The 24,509-nt window shown below is 35.1% G+C and overlaps 3 protein-coding genes across 4 annotated transcripts in view; 2 read left to right on the top strand and 1 right to left on the bottom strand.

The window, feature by feature from the left end:
• Positions 1 to 8,737, top strand: part of LOC119792101 (Down syndrome cell adhesion molecule-like protein 1 homolog) — a 139,105-nt gene extending 130,368 nt beyond the window's left edge. For both annotated transcript variants that reach the window (XM_038298569.1, XM_038298568.1), the window contains exon 35: positions 1,690 to 8,737. In XM_038298569.1, the coding sequence (XP_038154497.1) occupies positions 1,690 to 2,273 (584 nt within the window). In that variant the 3' untranslated portion in view covers positions 2,274 to 8,737. The remainder of the gene's footprint in view (positions 1 to 1,689) is intronic.
• A 1,884-nt stretch (positions 8,738 to 10,621) lies between these two features.
• LOC119792103 lies at positions 10,622 to 13,186 on the bottom strand. Its single transcript, XM_038298570.1, has 4 exons — positions 12,905 to 13,186; positions 12,483 to 12,596; positions 11,152 to 11,194; positions 10,622 to 10,988 (listed from the first exon to the last, which is right to left on the bottom strand). Exons 1-4 carry the CDS (start codon positions 12,956 to 12,958, stop codon positions 10,852 to 10,854), a joined length of 348 nt encoding a protein of 115 aa, XP_038154498.1. The 5' UTR covers positions 12,959 to 13,186; the 3' UTR covers positions 10,622 to 10,851.
• A 1,097-nt stretch (positions 13,187 to 14,283) lies between these two features.
• On the top strand, positions 14,284 to 24,160 carry si:dkey-202l22.6 (interferon-induced very large GTPase 1). Its single transcript, XM_038298560.1, has 4 exons — positions 14,284 to 14,638; positions 15,629 to 15,765; positions 18,274 to 22,963; positions 23,081 to 24,160. Exons 2-4 carry the CDS (start codon positions 15,723 to 15,725, stop codon positions 23,223 to 23,225), a joined length of 4,878 nt encoding a protein of 1,625 aa, XP_038154488.1. The 5' UTR covers positions 14,284 to 14,638; positions 15,629 to 15,722; the 3' UTR covers positions 23,226 to 24,160.
• The last annotated feature ends 349 nt before the right edge of the window (positions 24,161 to 24,509 follow it).

The raw sequence follows: 24,509 nt of genomic DNA, 5'->3' as shown, positions 1-24,509 counted from the left end.
GCTGCATGGGAATCCAGAGAAGAGTCTTCAGGTTTGGCTCAGAGGGCAGGCTCGGCAGATTAAGCTCATCCAGAGCTTACAAGGGAAAACTGGATTCCTGAAAGCAGAGGCAAAAAGGGATTAGAATCCAATCAAGAATCAGGAGCAACAAAGGTTCTCAGAAGAAGCTAGGCTCAGGTGCTAACCAAACTGGATTAAACACTGCGGCGTTGAGGCAAGGTCTGAAGGCAGGTTATATACTGGTGGATCCTCTGATGATGAGATGCGCCTCAGGTGTGTCGAAGGCTCAGCTCAGGAGGATCCACGGCGGACTCTGCTGGAGAAAGGTGGAACTTCTCCAGATCCCAACACCGTTGTTTTGTTGAAAACAGACACATACTATATAATAATGTAGTATGCAATGTCTGTCAATGTGCATTGCTTTTTCACAATAATCATAGGCATTGAACATATATCACGATACAAAGTCTTTGTTTATTGATTAAAACTGTTTGTGATGTAGCCAAACCAAGTAGCAATGATTGCATATTAGTACTCTGGTAAAGGTAAAAACACCTTTACGGAAGTAAAAGTAAAAAAGTATAGCAACTTGTAGTTGGAGTACTGATGTTCAAGGAACTTGGACTTCGTGAGCACATTCAGTGTAAGATGCAAATGAAATCCCACCATCAACCTCCTGGGTTGTTGGCATCTGCTTAGGAGGATGAATATCCATGTTTCTTAAAACATCAGAACTGTAGATTGCTTCAGGGAGAGTGGACAGGACTGAAAAAGACACTTGGATAAACGTTAAAATGTGTTTAAAAAAATTGAGTGAAACACTGGTTGCCTCCCATTTAAGACTGATTGACTTAGCATTTACATAGACATAAGGAAAGTATAGGTTCTAGTTTTAATTAAAAGACTTTTGTCTTAATTGATTAAAATTACTTTTTAAAATTTTGTTAAAAAAACTTTGATGCACATTTTTTTTCTCTCTTCTCACTCTGGCGGTTGCTTTTATTCTAGACTAACATATATATTTTTAGATTTCTTCTATTAAAACATCAGACAGAATTATGTAGATTGAACTAAACAGAAGTCTAACATAATTAGTTTACTAAAGAGCTCTGGTATTCACATAATTAAACTTGCAACTTGCTTTTAAGATGAAATAAGACTTTAAAAACTTTTATCATGCAATTTTAAAATCTACTAAAGCGGGAATGGATGGAGAATATCTTACTTCTCAGAATACCTTTATCTATGTCAATGCCTACTGAAGTAAGGAAGCTTGTCAAAATGTATGCTATGTTGAACATTACTAAAAAAGATGTAAAAATAAATCCCTGGGTGGCAGCTAAGGTCTCCTTGTGTGGTACAACGTCCCTGAAGCTAAAAGTACACTAAAACATTTTAGCAGTAAATCAATTTGGGTGAGAATTTGTGAGAAGATTAACAAACTGTTGTTGATAATATATTGAATTACTGTAGTTCAATATACACAGCACTCATTGACCTTTGCTGAAACTACGGCTGCAGAGAATTAAGTTTGCGTCTAACTGCTTAGTATAACTTAAGACAGTGAGATTAGTTAGAGCAAATAAGTTCAATGGGTGTAAGAAAATGCAATCACAAAAAGTATTTTAACCCTGTATGATTTTTAAGGTAAAGTTTATATATTTATATTTTGATATTTTTCCTTTCCAGGTGACTACTGCAACCTTCCCCTCTACATGAAGTCAGATCCTTTTTTCCGAAAGCAGTCAGAACATCATGACCCATGTCCAGTGGTTCCACCACGCGAGGCCTCTATTCGGGGTTTGGCCCAACGGGCATACCACAGCCAGGGCCGTCACGTGACTATGGACTCTACAAAGCAGCAGGCTCTGGCCGTCGGCCATTCCGGGCTTTCAAACCTCACTTCTTCTGGGGCATCCTCTGGAGGAGCAACAGGAGGCGGCGGTGGAGGAAGTGGAGGGTTGTCTGCTAGCTCCAGCAGCTCCACCCTTCCCCAGCGGACTCTCACTATGCCTAGCTCCTCTGCCTCTGCGGCTCAGAGTGCTGCTGCCGCTGCTGTAGCCACTGCTGCTGCAGCAGGAGCATCATCTTCCTCTGGCGGTGGTGCAGTAGGGGCCACAGGTGGAACTCCTGGAGGAGCATCTTCGTCCTCCTCCAAAATGGGAGGTTCTAGAGACTCTCTCCTGGAGAGCAGCTCTTCGGGATTAGGCAGACTACAGAAGCAACGGGATGGGGCATCAGGAGCCTACTCCAAGTCCTATACACTTGTGTAGTCTGCCATTAACGAGGCCTGTCACTGTAACTCTAAACACATTGCTGGTTAAGCCAGCGCTTGCCTGGAGCCTCCATGGTGAATCGGGGTGAAGAACATACACATGCACAGCTTACCCGTCAGTGCCTGTGCTGTGCCAGCCTGCAAGGAGCTGTATGGGCTCCCTTTAACACAACTGTTTAATGGGATCAGAGTTGGGTGTCCACAGCACAGGGGCTTGCCTTTCTTTCTGCCTGATTGTTTTCTCTTATATTTGTGTCATTTCTCTCTTTTTTTACCACCCTGGAAATCACTTGCCAAAACAAAAATGATTTATCTTTTCAGTCCATATTTTCATTTTCTGGCAAGGACACAGAACTTATGCACAAAATGCTTTTTAACTTGCACTGTCTTGCTTCCCATAACAAGACAGTTGTAGATTTAACCAGGTTGCTTACAGTGTGTGTTAAGGTTTAATATTTTCTCCTTTTTTTTTTTTAAATATATAACTTTTGTGTTCTCTGATGGAAGATAAGTTCATATCTCAGCATTGTGCCATGGCAGGATGCTTTTGCTGTATGCACAAACCACCAGCCTTGGTGTTACTTTGGCTCTGTAAGGTTAATCCATCATAGATCCATACATTAGAGGTGGTGGAACAACTCTTGTTCTCTTGTACATGCAATGGATGACTCAGCATTGTGGTCATATTTGAAGTTTTTTATAGAGAGACCTATAAAAGAGACGGTAAAAATTTTAAGCATCGTTGAGCGAATTCTAGATACTTTTCCCCCTAAAACGTTTAATATAATACTATGTGCACTACGAAAAAGTTAGAATGGATCCAAGTAACTGAAACGTCACAAGCTTGTGGAGATATGTATGTGTGTGTGTGGGTGTGTGGCTGTGGGTGTGGAAATATATGTGTAAATATATAAGTGTACATGTGGCAGGAACACACCAACAATGGACCTTTTTAAAATCAATCTTTATGCTGAATTCTTGGGCAGAAGTCTGTGTGGAAACAGACCCCCCCCCCCCCCCCCCCTTTTTTTTTTTTGTACCTATGAAAGTAAAAGTCTGGTAGTGACAATGTTGACACTTCCACCCTATTCAAACTTGAGTTGCTCTATTTTTTATTATTATTATTAGATTTGTTTTTTGTTTTTGTTTTTATTCATTGTTTTCAACATGGTATGGGTGATCTATAGAAATGCTATGAAAAGGAAGAGAAGGGCCATAAGCTTTCATTGGAGGACAAGAAATACTGTGCCTTGCAAAAGTATTTACAACTCTTGAATTATTTCACATTTTATCAGATAACAGTAGCAAACTTTAATGTATCTCTTCACAATGTTATGTGACGGACCACAGAAAGTAGCACAAAATTGCAAAGTGAAAGAAAATTTCAAGTGCTTCACAGTTTATGTATAAAAACCTCAAACGTTCACCCCACTTCATACTGATACACTTAAATAAAATCCAGTGAACCCAATTGCTTTTGATAGTGACCTAATATGACAATAACCCATTTGTGTATCATTTGATATAGGTAACATGATTTTTTTTTTTTTGAACAGATGTGTTAGATAACAAAAGTAAACTTATGGACTGAAGACCATAGTAGACAGACCAGCAATAAAAATCTTTATTCTCACATGGAAAAAAGGTGTATGACACATCTGTAGAACTACCAAGATTAAAGGTATGAAAGAGGATTTTACTCAGTAATTAAGTGTCCAGATTAATCTAAAATGACTTAATTGATGGATGGCATTCTTGCACTTATGATTCTCCCCTAAAACATTAGCCAATATACTTTGCCTACTGTTAAAAGTGAATTGGCTACTTTTTGGTCAATCAAACATTTTGCATACGTGCCGCCATGACGTTTTTAACGTAGGCTCCAAGCATAACTCAAAAGCTGTTAGGCTAGCAGTCCGCCATTACGACGAAGAACATAGAAGTACCCCTATGCTTGTTTGCTGGTGCGACTTTTTTTTTTTTTTTTTTAAAGTAAAAAATAGAGGTGGTAGAAGTAAACCGTTATAAAATCCCACCCCCATTTTTGATTATTATTGATCAGTCAAACTCACTTAACCATTCTTCTTTCCTAGACCAAAAAAATATATAATAATAATAATAAATGTGTTATAGATAGCAATTTAACAAATTGCTATCTATAACAAACAAGTTCAACCAAATATCAGAACTAGTTAAATAATCATTGGTAAATAATAGGGCTGAAACAATTAATTGGGTTAACTGTGATTAATCGATTATTGAAATAATTGTCAAATAATTTAGTAATTGATTAATTGTTTACTGGAGTTAGAGACTCTAAAACATACCTTTAGCTGACAGAGAAACCCACTTAGAGCACTCACTATTTCAAAATTGTCTTTAAGATAAAAAAAAAGGTTTTCGTTTGTTAATATGTACTCTTTTGTATAAACTGGAGCATCAATCGCCAAAAAGAATCCTGACAAACCTAACTTAAAAAGAAAGACTTTATTCGATGTAGTTGAAAAGAGGAGAGAAAGTGGGAGAGGATGAAGTTGGCTCAGTATGTGTTTAGGAGAATCTTTTTCTATGATTGCGTGCCCTGAAGAAGCAAAAGGGTCTTAAAATAAACGCTTTGGTCACAATACTTCAGCTGGACAGGTAAATTCCGTTTAATTCCATGTAAGCACTGTATTTTTTTTAAACTATGAAACATGTACAGTCAAAAACGTGCATCCTGGCACTCTGCTGCCTCTCTAGGTCAAATACAAAATAACCACTGATGCATGGGCACGATTCAGAAATACAAAACCAACCGTTGGACATATCTTCCACCACAGAATCCTCTTTCCTGCCTTAAAGCATTAATCAGAGAAGTAGGCAAAAAGGACCATGGCAACTTGAAAAACTGCTGGGGCATACACCTCAGGTGTGAGTCCCACAAATTTAGTCTTTTATGATTAAGGGATAGGAAGACAGCCAATTTTCAAAGCAAGAAATAATTCATTATGGTTAGTTTGTAGAAGTCTTTGAGGAAGAGTGTTGATTTTGGATGATCTCTGCAAAATAATATGTGCAAGAAAACTAAAATTGCACATCAACCCAAATACAAAATTCCCAGTAATGATGCGGTGAGAACAGTAACTTTAACACAAGCTGCTTGTTTATGGGAAGTTAGATGAAACTGAGTACAGATCCAACCTGGCAGAAAACCTGGAACAGACTAAAAGATAGATGTTCTTCCCAGAGGGCAACTGTATTAAGCATTATAGTAAGAGATAGAAGGGAATAGTTTGGATTAAACCATATCATGAATAAATGTTCAAGTTTTTATGTTTGTAATTCATAATGTGCATTGCTTTGTGTTGGTCTGTCATGGACAATCCTCCAAAAACTACATTAAAGTTTGAGATAGCAACTAATGTGAAAAAGATAAAGGAGTATGTATATGTTTTTCAAGGCATTTTAGAGTCATTTTCACTTACTTTACTTTCTTCTGAACAAACACAGTGCACAATTGCATAATTTCTCCATCATCATACTTTCCTTTTTCCTACTCCTCTTTCCTCATATCATACTGTATCACCCAACATATCCATACAGTGTCACTGTGATGTACTGCCAGCATGCTGGCTAGACAAAAACAGACCAATTGAAGAGGAGGTATCTTATATGCACAAATGGGTACAAATTCCTAACATTCAATGACAGCTTGAATGCACACATTCAGCAGATTTTTAGAGAAATGTATTTGTATGATCTTTAATAAATGAACAAGCACTGGAATTATATACATTTTGGACAGAATATGAAAAAATTGCTCAACAAAATGTTTCAAGTTGCTTCACCATTTTGAATTTTGCATTTAATTCTATGACTGAAACTTTATATCCTGTTTTCTTGTTTTTCATTCATCATTTTTAATTCCAAAGCTTGCATTGTCCTAACAATTATCCTTCCAAAATAAAAGAGTTGCTCCAAAGTTTCACACCGATAAAACATAACATCAGGGCTCTCGCAATAGAAAAAAGTAAAAGATATCATATATGTTTGTTTTCAAAAAGTATGTACATATATATTTCTATTTAAATATATAGCAAATATATGAATAAAGAGAAGAGACATATAAAAGCCGTTCTAATTGAAAATATATATAAAAAGATCACAAGACAATCGCTCCGAGTGAATATCACATTAAAGACAGGAAGAAGGAAGGTTTAAGCAGGTGACACACCTGTGGATGGAGGATTGTGGAGAGAGAGGAAGTTGTGTGAAAGTTAGTGGTTAAACTGGGGTTTGAGAATTGAGACTTTAAGTCCCATGAGATTTTGTAAAAACAAGCACAGTAAAGTGAAAATATAGTGTGAGATTTGTTGCTGATTTATTGTGGTCTCAGACCGTGCAGAAAGTGTGTTGGAAAAGAAAACGGTTAAAAAGGAGAGCATATAAAGTAATTGAGCCTCTTGTGTTTTGTTGTATTGTACCTTACAAATAGTTGTGACCACAGACTCAGCGCCACCACAAAACTACAGCCAATGAACACAAACAGATTGAGTATTTCTGCAGTCCTGTGACAATATTACTGAGGATAAATGTAATAATCTTTTTTATGTACTTTGAAATCTGAGATTGATATGTTCATTTCTTTATGTAGTGTTAAAATGCATTTTCTTTTGGGCCTTTCCATTTTAAGTTATGCAAACACCTGTCCTGGGAAAAATATGGGTTTCGGCAAGGATTAAGCCTGTTTTCTGCATAAGGGCTTCCTTAGTCCATCTGTATGGTATTGGTTGGACTGATGAAATAAACTTCTAACCCACATGCTTTCCCTTCAGTTTTTAGTCAGTTTGCTCTAAGTGTAATACTTTTAAGAGAATTTCAACCTAATTTCTAAAGAGGAAATTTATACTTCTATATCTAATCCATTTGATCTCTCAGATTTCAAGATCTTCTTTCAGAATGTTCTTTATCAGTAGAATTTGACAAGTTCTCAGAGACAGAACGACATTTTTGTTAAATTTTTTAATAAATTATATTATACCAGGCTATTAATTAATTATTTTAGAGTGTACTGAAAATAAAACATGGAACTTCAATGATTTGAGTGAACATGTTTACATTTATTGTAAACTTTCCTTAACCCACAGACATCAACACTCTTTAGTATAATTGTGGGTTTATATTTGAGTTTATTTAAAATGCCTGATTATCTGGCACAGTCATCCTTTAAGCAAATAGCATTAATGGGTTAAGATCACAACAATTCTTGATACTTATTAGCCAAGTTCTCTTCAAAACCATGTTTGAACTGTCTCTGAGAAAATTATACTGTTGAAACACACAAATTGACTCCTGTTTCAAATATCTTACCCAGAATCTTACCACGATGAGTTAAAGACATGTTTAGTAAGGTTCTTTAAAAGCTACATAAAAACTATTAAGGATCAGAGCTATCATAAACTAGAAGATGACAAAAAGACTCTTTTTACGATTCCTAGATCGTCCCAGAAGTGTGATATGAGTCTCATCCAGGAAACCAGCAAATAAAAATAAACTCTAAAACATATTAAAAAGAGAGATATAAAGTATCTAGCCAAAATTTCACTTATTGTGGTTTAGTCTTAGAAAAAATACAGGTTTCTCTGCAACTTTCTCTTGATTATTTATACAGATATTAGTAGTACGTCAATTTTAATGTTTGAATCAGAATAAGTCATTTAGCCTTGTGCAAATTAAAGCTGGCCAGATAAAAGGAAACTTGAACACCCAGTTCAAATTGTTTTAAATCTTTTACATATGTTGTATAATCATTCCACCCTGCACAAATAATACTTTGAATAAATCATTAAATGGCCCAAATTAATATGAAATTATACCCATGATTGGAATTGTATTATGCACAACAATCTTGAGTGGGTTTTTGTTTAAAATAAGAAAACATACGTTCAAACTGACCTATACACAGCCTGTATATGTAAGTCGAACTTAAAAGGAATTTCTTTTTACATATATTAACCAATCAGAAGCTCTCCCTCATTCCCTCTCTGCAGCCTTGTACATAGGAAAAGTGTTTTGTATCAATGGATATTATTTTCAACATCTTCAATAGCAATGTAAACATGAAATACGGGCACAATGTAAACCAAAATACAGGTAATGTGATGAAGATTCAATGAAAAGGTAATGAATTACACTATTAACTGCTTATCCTTACTCTTGGACTAGATCAAAACTGTCAGAATGAACCATGCAATGTTAACTAATGATGATGTTTGGTTCTATTAGGCATTTTGTTGCATTGTTTTAACCTTTATTTTTGTATCTATTCCTGTTTTTACTTTGTCACAGGTCTTTCTTTGTTATACAGCTTTTTGGGGGAGGGGCAGCAGCATTGCATGTTCGGAAAAAAATTCTGGTTCTCAAAGAAAAAAGGGGGGGAAGGTAAATTGAACAGTTTAAAATGAGTTTTAATAATAAAAAAAACAAAACAGAATTTTTAAGAATCCAGCAGTTGTTCTTTAAACTTTTATTGGGACGTTGCATCAATTTACAGTTGCTTGTGTTTTACTCTACATTCTCTTTTCTAAAAAAAAAATAAACAAAAGCAGAAAAAAAGAGTGCAAAACCTTGTGCAATAAAGCTATCTTTTTATGAACTGTTATGATACTGTTTATTTTTTCAGCTTGATAGTATCAACGCTAAAATTACATCATAGGGAATTCAGTGTATTCTTTACTCACCTTGGATATATATTCTAGAAAATATTTATTTCTGTTTAAAGAACAGGAGTCCAGAAAGGAAGCCTATAGTAATATTGGCATTGCTTTTAAACAGTGTTTTCTGTTTTATTTAATTTAATCAGTTTTATTGGATAAAAAGACAAGTTTCACAAATTCTTATTGTTTTTCCATGTTGCAGACTTTTTTTTCTTCCTGTTTCTGCTTTTTGCATTTCAGAGAACCACTAAAACATGATCCTGGACCACTAGCACAAAATGGAAATTCTTATCATTTTAAACCTAATGTCAAGTCTCCACGAAATGATTTAAATTTAAGGAATTCTTTCCACTGCCATGAAAGACTGCACAAAATGTGTTTAAATCAGTCTAATTATACGTGGGGAGGATGTTATTAAAGCTGCACTACATTCTCAGTCCTGCAGGTGACGACAATTAGAAACCAAAGGCACCAATAGGTGTTTTCTGCCCAGCAATGTAACTTCTAACATCATGCAACAGTGACTCAGCTGAGTAGTGTATATATCAGTAACAACACTTCAGCACAGGCAGGGATGCATCAACAGTTGCCATAGTAAGTGCTATCCAAATAGTGTGGGCAGTAAGAAAGGGGGAAAGGAGAGGGAGCAAGATGCATTCTAAAGGTGAAAGGATAGGAACTAGAAACAGGAGGTAGGGGCTACAGTTTGAGGTATTTGGAAGGTGCCCATGAGAGTGTAAAGCACAGAGCTGTTGAGGTGTAAAAATGGAAGCGGTACTGTTGCTCCTTTATGCTCTTTTTAATTCTTGAGAAATCCAAGCAATTCCATTATCCTTATATGTGTTGAAGATGAGTGCATTTCTAATTTCCAGATTAACTCCCATTAACCTGTAAAACATTAAAGCTAAGGAAAACTATTCAGTTTTCCAACTTAAGTTAAATATTAACCCAACTGAGTTTTCTCAGCAGCAAATTTAATAATAAAATACACTAAACATGAAGCCTTAGATGTCCCCTGGGTAAATTACATCTGTGTTTGACTTCCTCTCACTGGTGAAAACAAGGCTAAAGAAAGAATATCCTAGGATTGTTCTCTAGTATCAAAAGCTTCAACTACCAAGCCACTTTGACTGCTGGAAAGGTGACTTAACTGTTTACAGAGCAGAAACAGGCCACTCCCAACAAAAAAATAAAGAAAAAACTTTATAAATGGTGCAGATATTAGAGTTTAACACAAAAATCCTATTATCAAATAACATTAATAAGGTTTTTGTGTCATAGAAAGTGTAATATAAAACTTTTCCAATTTTCCCTTTTCTCCTCAGAATTTAAAGTTTTACTCCAAGATATGTTCCACCAATCCTTGTATTTTAATACCAAATTTGATGAAAAACTATATAAAAAAGCAAAAAAAAAAATAATAAAATAAACAGAGAAACATGTATCAACTTTTTAAATAATTTATTATTTAAGTCCTGCAGTTTACAAGAAAAATATATTTTGACAGTTTTTTTTAATAACATTTATAAATTCAAAATAAAATTATTACAAATGACAACATGCTCAAAATACACATTTTAACAATACCCTCATTTACACTGCACATGAAAACCGTTCACTCAGATGCATACAATCTCATTTATTACATTTATTATCATCTTCAATACTTAATGTACAACAAGCAATGTTTGTTATGAAGGCTATTGCTTTATGTTACTGTTTATCTTCCTCTGACGTAATTTTAGGACTACTCTAGATTTCAGAATATGTTAATTTATTTATAGGCTGTTATGCATAACCTGAGGTGAATCCGCTCAGCATGCCTGCTTCTTCTTTCCTTTGAAAGTTGCTGCATCCACAACAGTGATCCTCTGCATCCGTCTATTTGTCATTCTTATGTTTCTTCTGCTGGAACTTCCTGTAGTGGCTCTGAATGGTAGAGGCAGCTTTTTCAACCTCAATGGGGCTCAGAGGAGGAACCAAAGGTGTGCCACATGTGCCATTGCTGGTACTGGAGCCTAAGCAAGAGAGGGAGCAAGAAAGTTGGAAGAACTAATGATTAAATTAAAAGGCTATGGTTATGTTTGTGTACTTATTGTGGCTGGGGTTTCTTGTAAGGTACAAACCGTCACAGTGGAACTGTACAAACAGGCAAGACATAAAAGAGTTTGTGAAACTTACTCTTTCTGTATACACCTATGCTGTTCCTCCTGTAGCCATCGAACTGCAAATGAAAGCAAATAGCTCTCTGTAAGAATGCTTATTGAAAGAAAACCCTCATATGATAGAGCAGATAAAAAACATAGAAAACTATCAGCATTAAAATGTTATCTGGAACTTCTTGTACACATTGTTCACATTGCTTAGATAAAGATCAAGAGATTGGAAAGGTTGTTATGTTTTCATTTGCAAAATCTTTGTTAAATTCTAAGAAAAATGCTTTGAACATGTTGTTCAGGTTTACATGTGGCATCTTATCACAGCAGCATCTAATCGTTGCATTTGTGCGACAGCTTATGCGTGCCCTTTTTTTCATCCAGAGCTTGAATAATGACCTCAACCACAAATCCTCTTGATTAGGATTACAGCTCAAATGGAGGTATGGCAGTGAAGCCAAAGTAAGAGAACTTGGACGACTTAGCATGCATGCCGGACCTAGAAAATTGGCTGTGTGCCGGCATTCAGCTTGCAGTGTGGTTTTGTGACATTACCACTAAGGTTCACACTCTGCTCTCAGAAAAGTTAGGGGGAATTATGAGTTTTAGACATTTTCTTGTAAAGTCAGGTTATTACCGAAGTAACTTTTAAATCACTCCCCTAAAGCTGCACCAAGGGTACTATAGAAACCAGCTGCTAGATGAACTATAGTCTCAGTTTATTAGACACAATATTTTGCACCTGAACTTTGATAGAAACATTATTATTTTATATGTTCTTTGAAAAAAACATTGTAGATTGTGTCTAATTTTTACATCCGAAGCAATGGTTTTTAAGGGTATTTGAAGGTTATTTCTGCCAAGAGCAAAAATAATCTTATATCAACTAAACATTACTATACTGCACAAACTAGCAGCCTTTATGTACACCAAAGCCTACTGGGGTACAATATCCAGATTTAAATAGATGATAGCTCAAATTATTATTATTTTTTTTAAATACACATAAAACTACATAGTGAGTCACTGTTGCATGATGTTTTTAAACAAACTTCACAGTTTGATCAACAGCATTTGAAGCCGCCTTTTTTTTTTATTTCTTAAAGGTCATGTGAAGGAGCTTGTTGTTTAGTGGTCATAGTATTCAGCTGAATGTTGTACTGGGGAACTTGTCTTGCTATAACTGTGGTGCAGACCCCTTCAAAAATAATCCTTCAGCTAAAACTTGCTGCTTAACTTTTAACATGCTCTGTCTTAGACACAGAAAGCTGCTACGAGTAATTCATGAAACTGAAACTGAACTTAAAGTTATTCATGAATCAGCTTTAATGAGTTAGAATGCCTGTTAAGACTAACCTCTTCTGCTTTGCTGCTCCTTCGGCTGTGAGACACTGAGTGAACTTGCCAAGGCAAAGGCTGAGATACCATGTAAGGCAACGGCTCCTCTTGCTGTGCAAATTGGACTGCAATCTAAAAGCAGAAAAGATTTAGGTTACAAGTTATATCATAATATTTCAAATAGAAAACACAATTTATCAGGTATGGTTTGTAAGTATGGTTTGTGTATTTTCTTCATTCCCTTGAAGTTTGGAAATGAAGCACCAGTAATTGAATGTTGAATTTTGTTGATAAAAGTCTGTTTTGACAAATCACAAAGATTTCAATGCTATTTCAATGATCGGGATTTAAAGTGACACCACTGACTGAAAGACAACACATAAGTGAAAGATTGCAGCCACACTGAAATTCAGTTCAGTAAGCAAACATAATTAGCTTACCGATTCTACAACTTTAACCATCACATACATGGCAGTTAGCATTGTGATCAACATCTTGACTTCTTTTGAGTCTTTAGTAATCCTTAAGGTCTTGGCTCTCTTTTCCCCTCCTCAGTCCAGCTAAGGAAAATTTAAAAGTCCGTGCAGAAATAGGTCTGAGCAATCAGGTATACAGTACAAGAAGAATTCTCAAGGGAAGGCAAGTGGAAGACAGTGTTGATAATGTCTCTCAGGCTAATGAAACATATATGCTTCAACCCTCCAGTCCCAGACACATAAGGGTAAGACTGCTAAAGAGCTTTGTAGGACAGAAATAGAGAAGCCATAATCTTTTCCTCTGCAGAGCACTTATCCCTCAGGTGTGCGTACAACTTTCCACTATTTGTGTCAGGTAAATGTTCAGGTGGAGCTTAAAAATGCAACAAAAAAAACCCCCCAAAACAATAAGTATTGTTTAATTATAAGGCAAATATTTTGGTACCCTCATTAAAGAAAAGTAATAGCCCCTTACAATGGCATATACATAAAAGACATGTATATGTATATATTTCTGACAAGCAGGGGTGATGTTAGAATTATATGTATATATACTACCTGATAAAAGGAATTTCTTTACTATAGAGTAGACTATTCTTATTAATTTAATGTTGAGCAAAATTCTAGTTATTATTTATCATGTCTATCTATGTATAAATATTTGCACACCCCCACTCACACATATATATACTGTGTCTAATAATGTTCACATGGTTTCAACAGGACCAGTACCTGTAATTCAGCCTCATTGGCTGCTTTCGCTTCAGTTGGCCACAAGGAGACACATTACTTTGCTAGACTCACACGACATATTCTGTGTCTAGAAAGAAAAAGTGTCATCCTGTATACTATCCATTTGTATCCGTGTGGTTATTTTGTTGCTGTAGAAAACATGGGAATTTTTATTTTTTATGAACAATTTAAAATAGATGGTCAAATACCTGGTTATTCAAATAAATGCAACATCTAACTGGATACTATGCACAATCTGAGGCTTAATACCTGCTCAGCTGTAACATCGAACTAAAGCAGATAGTCAAAGCTTAATCATTTTTTCTACTTTGTAATCATTTGCATGCTTAAAGTGCCTCTTGATTTAGGAATAAGATCTCCCCTTTTGGCACTCTCTCATGACATGCAAACTCCAATTTCATTAATTCTCTGTAAAATTATATGTTGTACCCACATTAAACAACCCCAAATAATATATTTTATAACAACTCCCATTTAAGGTCAGGAAAAGATGAGTTACAGAAAAGAGAAAAGATTTATGTCAATTAAACTAAGCAGCATCATACAGCTCTGTAATAAGAGACGTGCATTTTCCAGTGACACATGCCAAAGTGCGTCATTGTCTCCAGCCTCGTTACTGACGCTAAAGGGAGATGATAACTCTTTTGGCAAGTGTTTAAATACTTTTCAGGTCTGTGAGACTGCAACCTGCTGTTATCAAGATCAAATGTCAAGCCTGTAATGTGAGGAATTTTTGCCTAAGCAGACAAACTGTCTTCTTGCACTTCCTGACTGTGTTCTATCAGTATGTGTGGGGGTGTGTATAATCATGATTTCATTCTTGTGCATTTAGAGAGGAGGGCAGACAAGTATTTTATCACTAAGCTGACAGGTATAAATGAACTTGTGAAAGGAGAACCAGATGTCTGGACTGTTTTTATGAAGCAGATGCACAAGAAATAAGAGGTAAGAATTGTTTGATTTCCAAAAGATATTGTTAGAAATGAATTAACAATTAAGAATACAATGCAAAGTAATATATATATATATATATATATATATATATATATATATATATATATATATATATATATATATATATATATATATATATATATATATATATATATATATAAGGTCCATAGGCAGTTCTAGAAAAACAAAGAGCAGAAATTAAACAACAAAAGGATGGTTTAACTGGGATTTTAGAGTAATAAGTAATAAAGTACAAAAACTCTCCAAACTTATCAAATATTTCTGTAAAAGTACCATCATCTTGCAATATTCTTTAAAAGTTTTTGTAGACTATTTTTTACTCATTTTTAATATACTCTTTTAATAAAGAAAATGAAGCTTTAAAAGTGCAAATAAACGTCCATGTTTTCTTCTGATACTTACATGCATGTATCTTAGGTAATAAATCAAATACTAAAGAAAAGCAGCTCAAAAACTAGTTAAACGTTGCTACATGTTCTTCTTTGGGTAACCAGTTTTTTTAGTTATCTTTTAATCTTTAGGTCAGGCTAAAATGAATTTGTGTCTGCATTGCATGCCTCTGTTGTAACAGATGAGAGTCGATTGTAGTAAAAATAAAAAAAAGAAAAGAAGTACATGCTCTCAGAGACATTCCACAGAGATAAAAGTCCAGTAAAACAGGTCACATCCATTAGTTTAAATTAAAATACATTTGATAATACATTGGGACCTGGCTGAAGTGTCATGATCATGCACACATTTCACATGGAAGATCTGTTTTTGAAAATCTTAATTTTTAGTTCAGCTTTAAGATCTCTGTTTTGAAACAAGAGCTTCTGATCATTGACCTAGTTTTCCTGATTTTAAATTGTTCTATTTAAACTTTGAACTGTTGTTAATAACTTGAAAACTTAGTAAACATTTTACCAACTTGTGGTTATTGCTGTGGCCCATTAATAGTTTTTTTATTTTATTTTACAGGATTCATGTCAGTTTTCCAGTCTTTGAGGATGTGCCTGATAAAGGAGTAAAACCTTATTCAAAACAGAGAGTGAGGAAACCCGGAGGATTTGTGATGTCTTCCCTGCGGGTTAAAAGGTTGAGTAGCAAGAAGAAAAGTATGTTTATTCAACATTCATTCCCTCTGGGGTAGCTCAAGCTAAGAATCAAACTGTTGTCATTAATTGGCTCTATTTTAGTTAGTTTGGGAAAGTCAGAATCAATTTTATCATAAAAAAAATCCTACCAGCTCTATTATTATGGAAAAAGGTTAGGATTGAAAGTGAATGGGTATTTTGATTATGGGCATAAAGACTTAATTAACTTTATATGAACTCTAAAACAGGCAGGGAGTGTGTAAAACCAAAAATATGCCTGTTTTACCATGAAATATTTTAACACGAAGGTGTATCTGGACAGCATCTTTTATTTTAATATGCTGCATTTCCACTGTTATTAATCGCAGCATTGACCCTTCAACAAAAACAAAAACATACTATAACAGAAACAACTGAAGTAAAACATCTACATATTTTATCATCCTCTCAAATGTAAAAAACTTTTTCCATTTTCAACATGAATGGTGCTTTTATTTTGGCTGAAAGATGCCAAATAATTGTATTTATCTTGTTTAGACTAACCAATAGTATCTCACTTTTAACTGTAAATGAACTTTATTTTAACATCAGGCTAAAAACATCAGGCTTCATTCAACTTTCTTAAGAAATATTAAAATGTTTCAATATCTCTGTATTATCAGGTCTATTGTACTTAACGCCATAGAAAATTATGATTATTTGCAATATGAACATGAAAATAACCATATAAAAAGCAAATGGCTACTTATCAACTGATGCTCACAAGCAGGCATAAAATATAGTATATTTGTCTGACTCTTATTTTTTAAGTTGCAAGAGAATGTAAGTTAGATTTTACAGTCAGAGTTGTTTATATATTATATATTATATATATATATATATATATATATATATATATATATATATATATATATATATATATATATATATATATATATATATATATATATATATAGAATGCACAATGCAAAATACAGCATTAGGGAAAAAATGGTTTATTAATTCTGCAGCCCTGTCTCTGGTTTCTTCAAATTTCAGTCTCTAAGGTAGACAGACCAATCCATTATTTTAATTGTGCTTGCCACAAGAAAAAATAAGGATGTTGTTACAGGTTTAATCTTGGGTTTACTGTTCAGACCATTAGGAGCAGCAGACAATTATTTACAGTAAGCTGACCACTTCTATAGCCCCAGATGACTGGAAATAAAATGATCTAAAATGCACAGGAAAGGAGGGAAGTGTTTGAATAGTATCACAGTAATATTAGTTGTTTTTAAGTGTTTTCATATTATTGGACTTTGATTTAAAAATAGCCAGCATGAATTAATGTACTGTTTAGTGTGTTGAAGCCAATTTCTCAGCAACAATAGTATTAGAACTTTGATATCTTTGGAAGAGATGTACCAAAAAAATGTTTTTACCAAAAAAAAAATCAGAGTAAATAGGGAATAAATGTTTATCCAATACCAATACCTCAATCCAATGTTTTGTTTTTTTTAGAATAGGATGTTGAAGATACATGTGTATGAATTAGACATGTTTTGATTTATATATGGTATCATCGACCATATATTTTTTATATCCTGTTCTTTATTGATAATATTTTATTCATATTGAGTTGTGCTTGTGATTGAACATGTTGCCTGCACTATAAGCTCACTAAAACTGGTGGGTCTGCAAAACAGTATGTTTGTGTTTAGTGACCAATATAGCAATACAGGTCAAATTCCTGAACTTCAGATTTCTAAACTATACCAGTCATATCATATGAAATTGTCAACAGTTGATAGCATAGTTTTTATCCTGCCCATTCAGCAATGGGAGGATTATATGTTAGGACAATCAGGTGTGCAATAAGGGTTCAATTGGGCACAGGAGCAAAAGCTAATCTCTACCACATGAATAGCTTGGTCAGTGTCAATAATGAATTCAGTCATCCATCTATGAATTGTTTTGACATATACAGTAGCTGTTGTGTGGGCACTTATTCAACTAAGGAAGCCCACTTAATGTTTTTTCTTGAATTGAAAAGGGCTAACATGGTTGCTTTAATTTTCAAAATTAAAATAGTTTTAAACTTGCAAAGATTTATGAGATATTGCATGAAAAAAATTCAGTGACAGTAATGAATGACTTAAAAGAATAAGCAGGTTGATCATAGAGCTCAAGAGTTGAGTGTGATACACTTCTATATTTCCTAATAATTAACTTTAGTCCATGTTTTGGATTGGAGCATCTTTTGTAATTTGTTTATACACAACAGAAACAATATTTTACACTAAATGTAATTTGAAATGATATTGAACATATGTAAAACCTCAATCAAGAGAATTTATTCAAATTATGTCCTTTTGATTACCTATTAGAAAGCATTTTTTAAATAAATGTAATGATATTATTCAGTTTAAATTTGAAAAGTTACAAATTCTTCTAATTTATAATTCAATTTATAATATATTCTTTAATAAATAATAATAATAAGTTTTCTTTTTTGTTGTTTTTTTGTTGTTTTGTTTTTTATGGAATTAGGACCTCAGACGGGCAATGCAGTGGCAGAGACTCTGCAAATGCTTGGCCTGGAGGCCTACAGCACAAAACAACTTGACTCGGCATCAGTGTTAAACATCACTACATGGGTTCTTGAGAACAAACAACCTCTTGAGCTTAAGGATTTACCAAATGCTTTTCTTAGACGTCTTTGGCTGCTCAGTGAAGATGCCCGGAGCTCATGTTGCCAGCCTCAGGTTGACCCTCTAAATAGTAATGGCAAACTACCTGAGGAAAACCTCTGCAGCTCTGAGGAAAAGATGCAAAGAGCAATCAACCCCCTTGATCTGATCACATCTGTATTTTTATCCGCTGACACATTTCTTCAACAGGAGATAACTGTGCGCATGATGCAATGCAAGTTTGCTGTGCCTTTAGTCCTACCAAATGCTGATCCAGAAAAGCCCAGTCAGTTTCTTCTTTGGCCTTCAAGAGGTGTTGTGGGGCAATGGAGATCTCACTCTATGGAACAAAACAGCAGAATACAAGACAGCAATTTGGCAAGCACGCCCATGCCAATTGTTTCTTGTGTAAAGCTTGGCAGATGCAGTATCTCAAAGTCACAGGTACTTAACTATGTTCTTAAGGGGCCTAAATCAAGCAGTGACACATTCATACACAGGGACATGGATGGAGGGCAAGTTCCCCGAAGAATCGCCAACGGTCTAGTGGAAATTGGATGGTACCTCCCCACTGGAGTAATTGACATAGATGTTTACCCCAGCCCTTTTGTCATCTGCAATTTACGTGGTGATGGCAGCAATCATGAGAGTTGTCTTAAACTTTTGTGTCAAGCATCGTCAGCTCTTATAATCTTATGTGGAGATTTTAAGGAGAAAGAAATCCATCTCCTAAAATATTGCAAAGAAATGGCAAGTAAACTAATCCTAATTGATGTGCAGAGTACAGAAAGAGAATTGACCTCAATTACAGGATGTGTTGGGCAGAACCTTGAAGAGTATCTAGGGCTTCCCAACGGGGCTGTGATTAGAGGGAGTACTTTTAGTGAAGAAGAAGTTGCCAAGAATTTTTGTGAAATCCTTCAACATTGGGCACCAGATAATCTAAAACCTGTCACACTTGAGGCAGCAGCAAAATTAGCATTAGACTTGGGCCTAATAATGGATGAAGGCTCAGTCTGTAAGAAAGCAATGGCTACAGTGGAAGAAGTGCTAAAGGGGTTAGATGCAGGGTCAGTTGAATTTCAGCAGGAACAGCTGCCTTTGCAGGGGAATATGTGGAGCAAACTAGGAGATCTAGATAGGGAGGAAAGCAAACTGAGAAAATTAGGGACAGAACCTGAACCCCAACTTCTAAAAGAAAAAAAAGACATATTGGCAGAGTTAAGCAGTTACAAAATAAAGCCAGCTATGAAAATTTTTATAGATGCTCTTCTCACAAAGGACAAAATTGAGAGGAATTATTTCCTTACTTGGCTAAAACTGAGGCTTCATCTGATACAAACAGAAAAAATAAACAGGTCGCAAGAGTCAGGGCCACAAAAACCAAAACATCTGGAAAACCATGAAAGTGAACCTGTTATCAGTATAGATAGTGTAAGTTTCTGTACAGATTCACTATCTGAGGAGGAAGCGAAGGTAGAACAAGGAAACACTCAAAGGGAAAATGTCCAATGTGGTGAAAAAGTGCAGCCTAATTTACCTTATGCAGAAGAGTCTATAACAGATGTATCATCTACTACCAAACAACGATTGTACTGCAAAGAGTCCTTTGAAAATTCCAACGCCTTTAATCCACAGGGTCTTCAGCCAAAAACGTATACATTAAGCATTGAGCACTTTTTCAGAGAGATGGGTCTGATTTTTGAGTTTACACACATGAGTAAGGGTCAGAATGTGATGCGTTTGCCCAATCTAACAGCAGATCTACTTCTCTCTGGGGTTCCTTTGGAACTAATGGATGGAGATTCAGTAAACATCCCTATGTGCTGGCTTGGTTGCGTCTTTGCAGAGCTGAAACGCTGCCTACGTCAAGCGCAGTTAAGGACTAGAGTACTGACAGTTCTTGGTAACCATTATGCCAGAAATGCGGAAGTTTTATCAGGATTGTTTGGAGTTAAACTCCCAGAAGGATGGAGAGGAACAAACAAAGGGATGTATTTGGTTGTCCTAAATCTTCCTGATGATCTCCGAAAAGAATTTGATTTTGATGTTCTTTTTTTAACTGATGTGGAAGGCCTTGGCTTTGTCTCAAGAGAAATTAAAAAAGATACATTGATTCAGGACAACATAATGGCCACAGTTGCAGTGGGACTAAGTGATGTTGTACTCCAAAACATTTCTCCTCCTGCTGGCAATGAGTTTGAGACAACATTTAACATCATGGTCAATGCTCTCCTATGTGCAAAAGAACGCAGTGCATTCCCCATCTGCCAAATCCTGACCCAGGATGAGGGTATAAACTGTGTTTTACAGGCTTCACAATTAAGGCGTGTTTGCAAGATTTTACAGACTCAAGAAAAAAGTGATATTAATAATCTCCATGCGTTAAATCCAAACAGCACCACATTTGTGAGAGGACCTTGGCCCAATATTTGTCTTCCAGAAAAAGTTGAAAAACAATACAGTGAAGATGTGCTCAAACTTAAAGAAAAGCTATTTGGAGCTCTTAAAAGGAGTGCAAAGAAGTCTGAAGCCTCAGATTTTATTGGACGCTTGTGTGAGGTGTGGGAAGTAGTAAAAAGTGATTTATTCTCCCATAGTCTACAGAATATTGACATTGCTTTAGTCTTTGCTTTGCTCTGCATAGAATTTTCCCAATGGGAGAACAGTCTTTTGGAAAACATTGAGGACTGGTTAATGGGGGCAACAAAGAAAATATTTCTCACCAAGGCATTAGATGCTACTGCTCAAAATGTATCCCTGAATGAGTTGAAGAAAGAAGCTGGGGAGGAAGTAAAATCAGAAGTCAACAAATTCAAATCTAAAGCAGAAAGCTACATGACAACGGAAGAAATTCTCAAAGCAAACTCTAAGAGATTCTGGCCAATTCTACAGAACAACATAAGCAACCTCCAGGAAAGAGTAACTGAAGAGGTCATGCAAAAGTTAGACACAATCAATGAGTCGCACTGTTCTTTCTCTCAGATAAAAATTTTTGAAAAATCACTAGAAACTGAGCAGGAATTCAAGTTACTTGCACTAGTGGAGACAAGCAAATCAACCAATCTTCTTCTTCAAGATAATGTATTAGAAGAGGAGTTTGAGATTGTGTGGAAGAAAACATTGTCCAGTTTCGATTTCAGGCCTTCAGAAACAGATGACATTAGTGCAAGGGTGAGAAATGTTTTAAAGCAGAATCTAATCAGTCGAGACCTCCATAAACACATGCAAAAACTTGACGCTTTTGGCCAAATTGCGACTTCAACCTTCCAAATATGTGACGACCATTTTGGGTATCGCAGCCGAATGAAGCATATGTTTGAAGATAACAACAAACAACAGAAATTAGAAGCTCAAAGGGTAGCAAGCGAAATCATTGAAGAGTACAAACAGTTTACTGCTAATAAATGTAGCTTAGCAGCAGATTTCTCTGATACTTATATCACTGAGCTGTTAGAAATGATTGAAAATGGTTTGAAGGAAAAAACACTGGAAATCAGATCGGCTTTTGAAGTGGATTTAAAAATATATCTCTGTAATGCAGCATGCCAAGAGTTCCAGAAACTACATGACCGCTTTGCAAAAGACAGTGAATTGCTAACATATATCTCTGAAAACAAGAACAAGTATGAAGCAGAGTTCATTTACCAGTTTAGAAAACGAGACCAGTGCCACAGGGTGGCCAAAGCATTCATATCCATGGTCATCAAACCATTCGTCTTAGAATATACCAATCAATCACTAGGGGTGGATATAGCAAATGAGATTAAATCTAAAGCTCAACAGTATCAGTCTCCACATGCCTTCCAACGATACATACTGGAAGATCTGATTAAAGAAGACTGCTTTGAAAGGTTTGTAGAATATTTGGTGTCCTATGAAGACTTCAGACTAAGGAAGATTCAGGAGACAGTAGTTGTTCACCTATCTGATACAACTATTCTTAGTAGAACAAAGCAACAGAGACTTGGAGAAATTATAGGAAAGATAGCAGCTGCAATTAGTCAAACCGAAGAATGTACCGGGGGGGTGCTCAGTGATACGAAGCCACTGCTGGAACGAGTCTGTCTTATTTTGAGGAGAGATGTAAACCTTGAAGTTGAGAAAGAGCTTCTAAATGGCCCCCTCTTTAGCATCACAACAGAATGGGATCGCTTTGTCAAATGTTTAATTGAGCTACTTGCCACAATGCGTTTAGAACTTGGCAAGCAATTCAATCAAAATGTGGATGTACTTGGGGTTCTTGCTGACCTTCCAGTTCAGCCCCAGGACATCCTTCTTCAAACAGTAAGAGGCTGTGACAAAATATGTCCTCTTTGCAAAGCTCCTTGTGAGGAAGAAAAGATTGGACATGAGGTCCACAGCTCTCTGCTCCATAGACCCAAAAACCTGCTGCCTCATGACCTCAGTTCTCCACCTCATCTCAGTTGCCCAGACACCAGCAAAGACGCATATAGCAAATTCATGATATGCAATAATCTTAATTTCCAAGATCCAAACTGGAGAAATGGCTCTGATGACCTGAACAACAAGGCCAATATCTACTGGAGGTAATATCTGTGTTTATCATCCCTTGTTTTCCTTTAAGATAACATTGCATTTCTCTTATGTATATTTCTTCACCAACTACAGATCCAGTAACAAATATTCTGCTATCACATTCATAGGTATGTGTTGGTGAGATTCAATGACAAATTTGCAGCAGAATTCAAGCAAGAACAAGCAACGGTTCCGGAGGATTGGAATCAAATCACAATGGAGGAGGCATTGGACAGTTTAAATACAGTCTTTTCTAGACAAGAGAGCAGCTGAAATCTGACATCAGTTTATTTTTTTTATTATTTAAGTAATTAATGGAGTCATATCCATCCATAATACCTTTAATTAGTTTTGATTATAACTTTTTATTTTTAATGAAAACATGTAGATTGGTTTAAACTTGAATGGTATTTTTATATTCAATTTTTAAAGTTAAATATATTTTACATTGTTTTTTTTATCCTTCTCTCTTTATTATCATAAATAAAAACTAGATGGTTAGATATGTCACTGTACATAGAAAAAAAACCCCAACAAACTTAAGCACACTTTCAAAATGTGGATTGGTGAGTACTATACTTTTTTGCCAGAGGTTATATAAAAAAAGATTTTAATTACATTAAGTTTTTGTAACTTTTACATTTTTTATGTCTTTCTTTGTTAAATAATCATCTGAATGATAACTCTTTACTTTATGTAACTTTTCAGTCAATTTGCTGTATTATGGTTTTGAACAAATGTATTTCATTTTCATGACTTTACTTGTCTGCTATAAGTATAATTTAGATGTTTCACATTTTTGCAGCTTGAAATAGTATATTGTTTAATTTATGCGGATTTTCATTCATTCCCCTCAATTTTGTATTAAAATCAAGCATCCCAATAGTGACAAGAGTAATACAGTACTACCTAAAACAATAAGAAATTACCTGCATGTTAAATAATATACAACATAAAAACCAAACTTAACTGAAACCACAAACTACTAAATAGTTGTATTATCATTGTCTTCCTCGCTTTGGATTTCGTTTAGATTTGTTTTAATAACATTTTGCTGCACTGTGCTTTTTTCTCAATGTAACCTCATTTAATGCTATTTGTTCGATAGTTATGTGAATATGTTTACATTCTCATTTTAACGTCTTTAATGTTTAAATGTAGTTGTGTTAAGTATTTTGATCTACAAGGCTTTGTAAAACTAACATTATAATTAAAGATTGATTGTAACATATGTCATGGTACTTCGCTTGCTTCTTTTAATGTCGTCTGAAAACTTTAAAAAAATTAAAGATATAATTTTTTTATTTGTTCTGCATAAAAAGCTCTATCTATAAACAGTGACTTGAGAAATTAAGTTACAGATAAATGTCATAGACTGTTTAAAAGGCCAGTGATTTTAGTGTATCATAGAAGAAACAAATGCTTGGTTTAAATCCACAAGAGGGCGATGTAAGCTAAAAAAAAATATAAAAGTCATTAACAGCTCTTGGAAAATATTAAAACAAACATGGAAGAGAATGTATCACTATCATGTCTCCAAACCTAATGCATTATTAT

The sequence above is a fragment of the Cyprinodon tularosa genome, unplaced genomic scaffold (genome assembly GCF_016077235.1).
Source record: "Cyprinodon tularosa strain WSP-4 unplaced genomic scaffold, ASM1607723v1 ctg41, whole genome shotgun sequence".
Taxonomy (NCBI): Eukaryota; Metazoa; Chordata; class Actinopteri; order Cyprinodontiformes; family Cyprinodontidae; genus Cyprinodon; species Cyprinodon tularosa.
This window is presented reverse-complemented; position numbering and strand designations above follow the sequence as displayed.

Excerpts from the sequence above, each read along its gene's own strand:
- LOC119792103 (XM_038298570.1), bottom strand. The coding sequence starts at position 12,958 with ATGTTGATCACAATGCTAACTGCCATGTATGTGATGGTTAAAGTTGTA. Across the intron at positions 11,195-12,482 it reads GGAGCAGCAAAGCAGAAGAG|TTCGATGGCTACAGGAGGAA; the intron begins GTTAGTCTTAAC and ends TTTCATTTGCAG. Across the intron at positions 10,989-11,151 it reads CATAGGTGTATACAGAAAGA|GCTCCAGTACCAGCAATGGC; the intron begins GTAAGTTTCACA and ends TCTCTTGCTTAG.
- si:dkey-202l22.6 (XM_038298560.1), top strand. The coding sequence starts at position 15,723 with ATGTCTTCCCTGCGGGTTAAAAGGTTGAGTAGCAAGAAGAAAA. Across the intron at positions 15,766-18,273 it reads GTTGAGTAGCAAGAAGAAAA|GACCTCAGACGGGCAATGCA; the intron begins GTATGTTTATTC and ends TTATGGAATTAG. Across the intron at positions 22,964-23,080 it reads AAGGCCAATATCTACTGGAG|GTATGTGTTGGTGAGATTCA; the intron begins GTAATATCTGTG and ends TCACATTCATAG.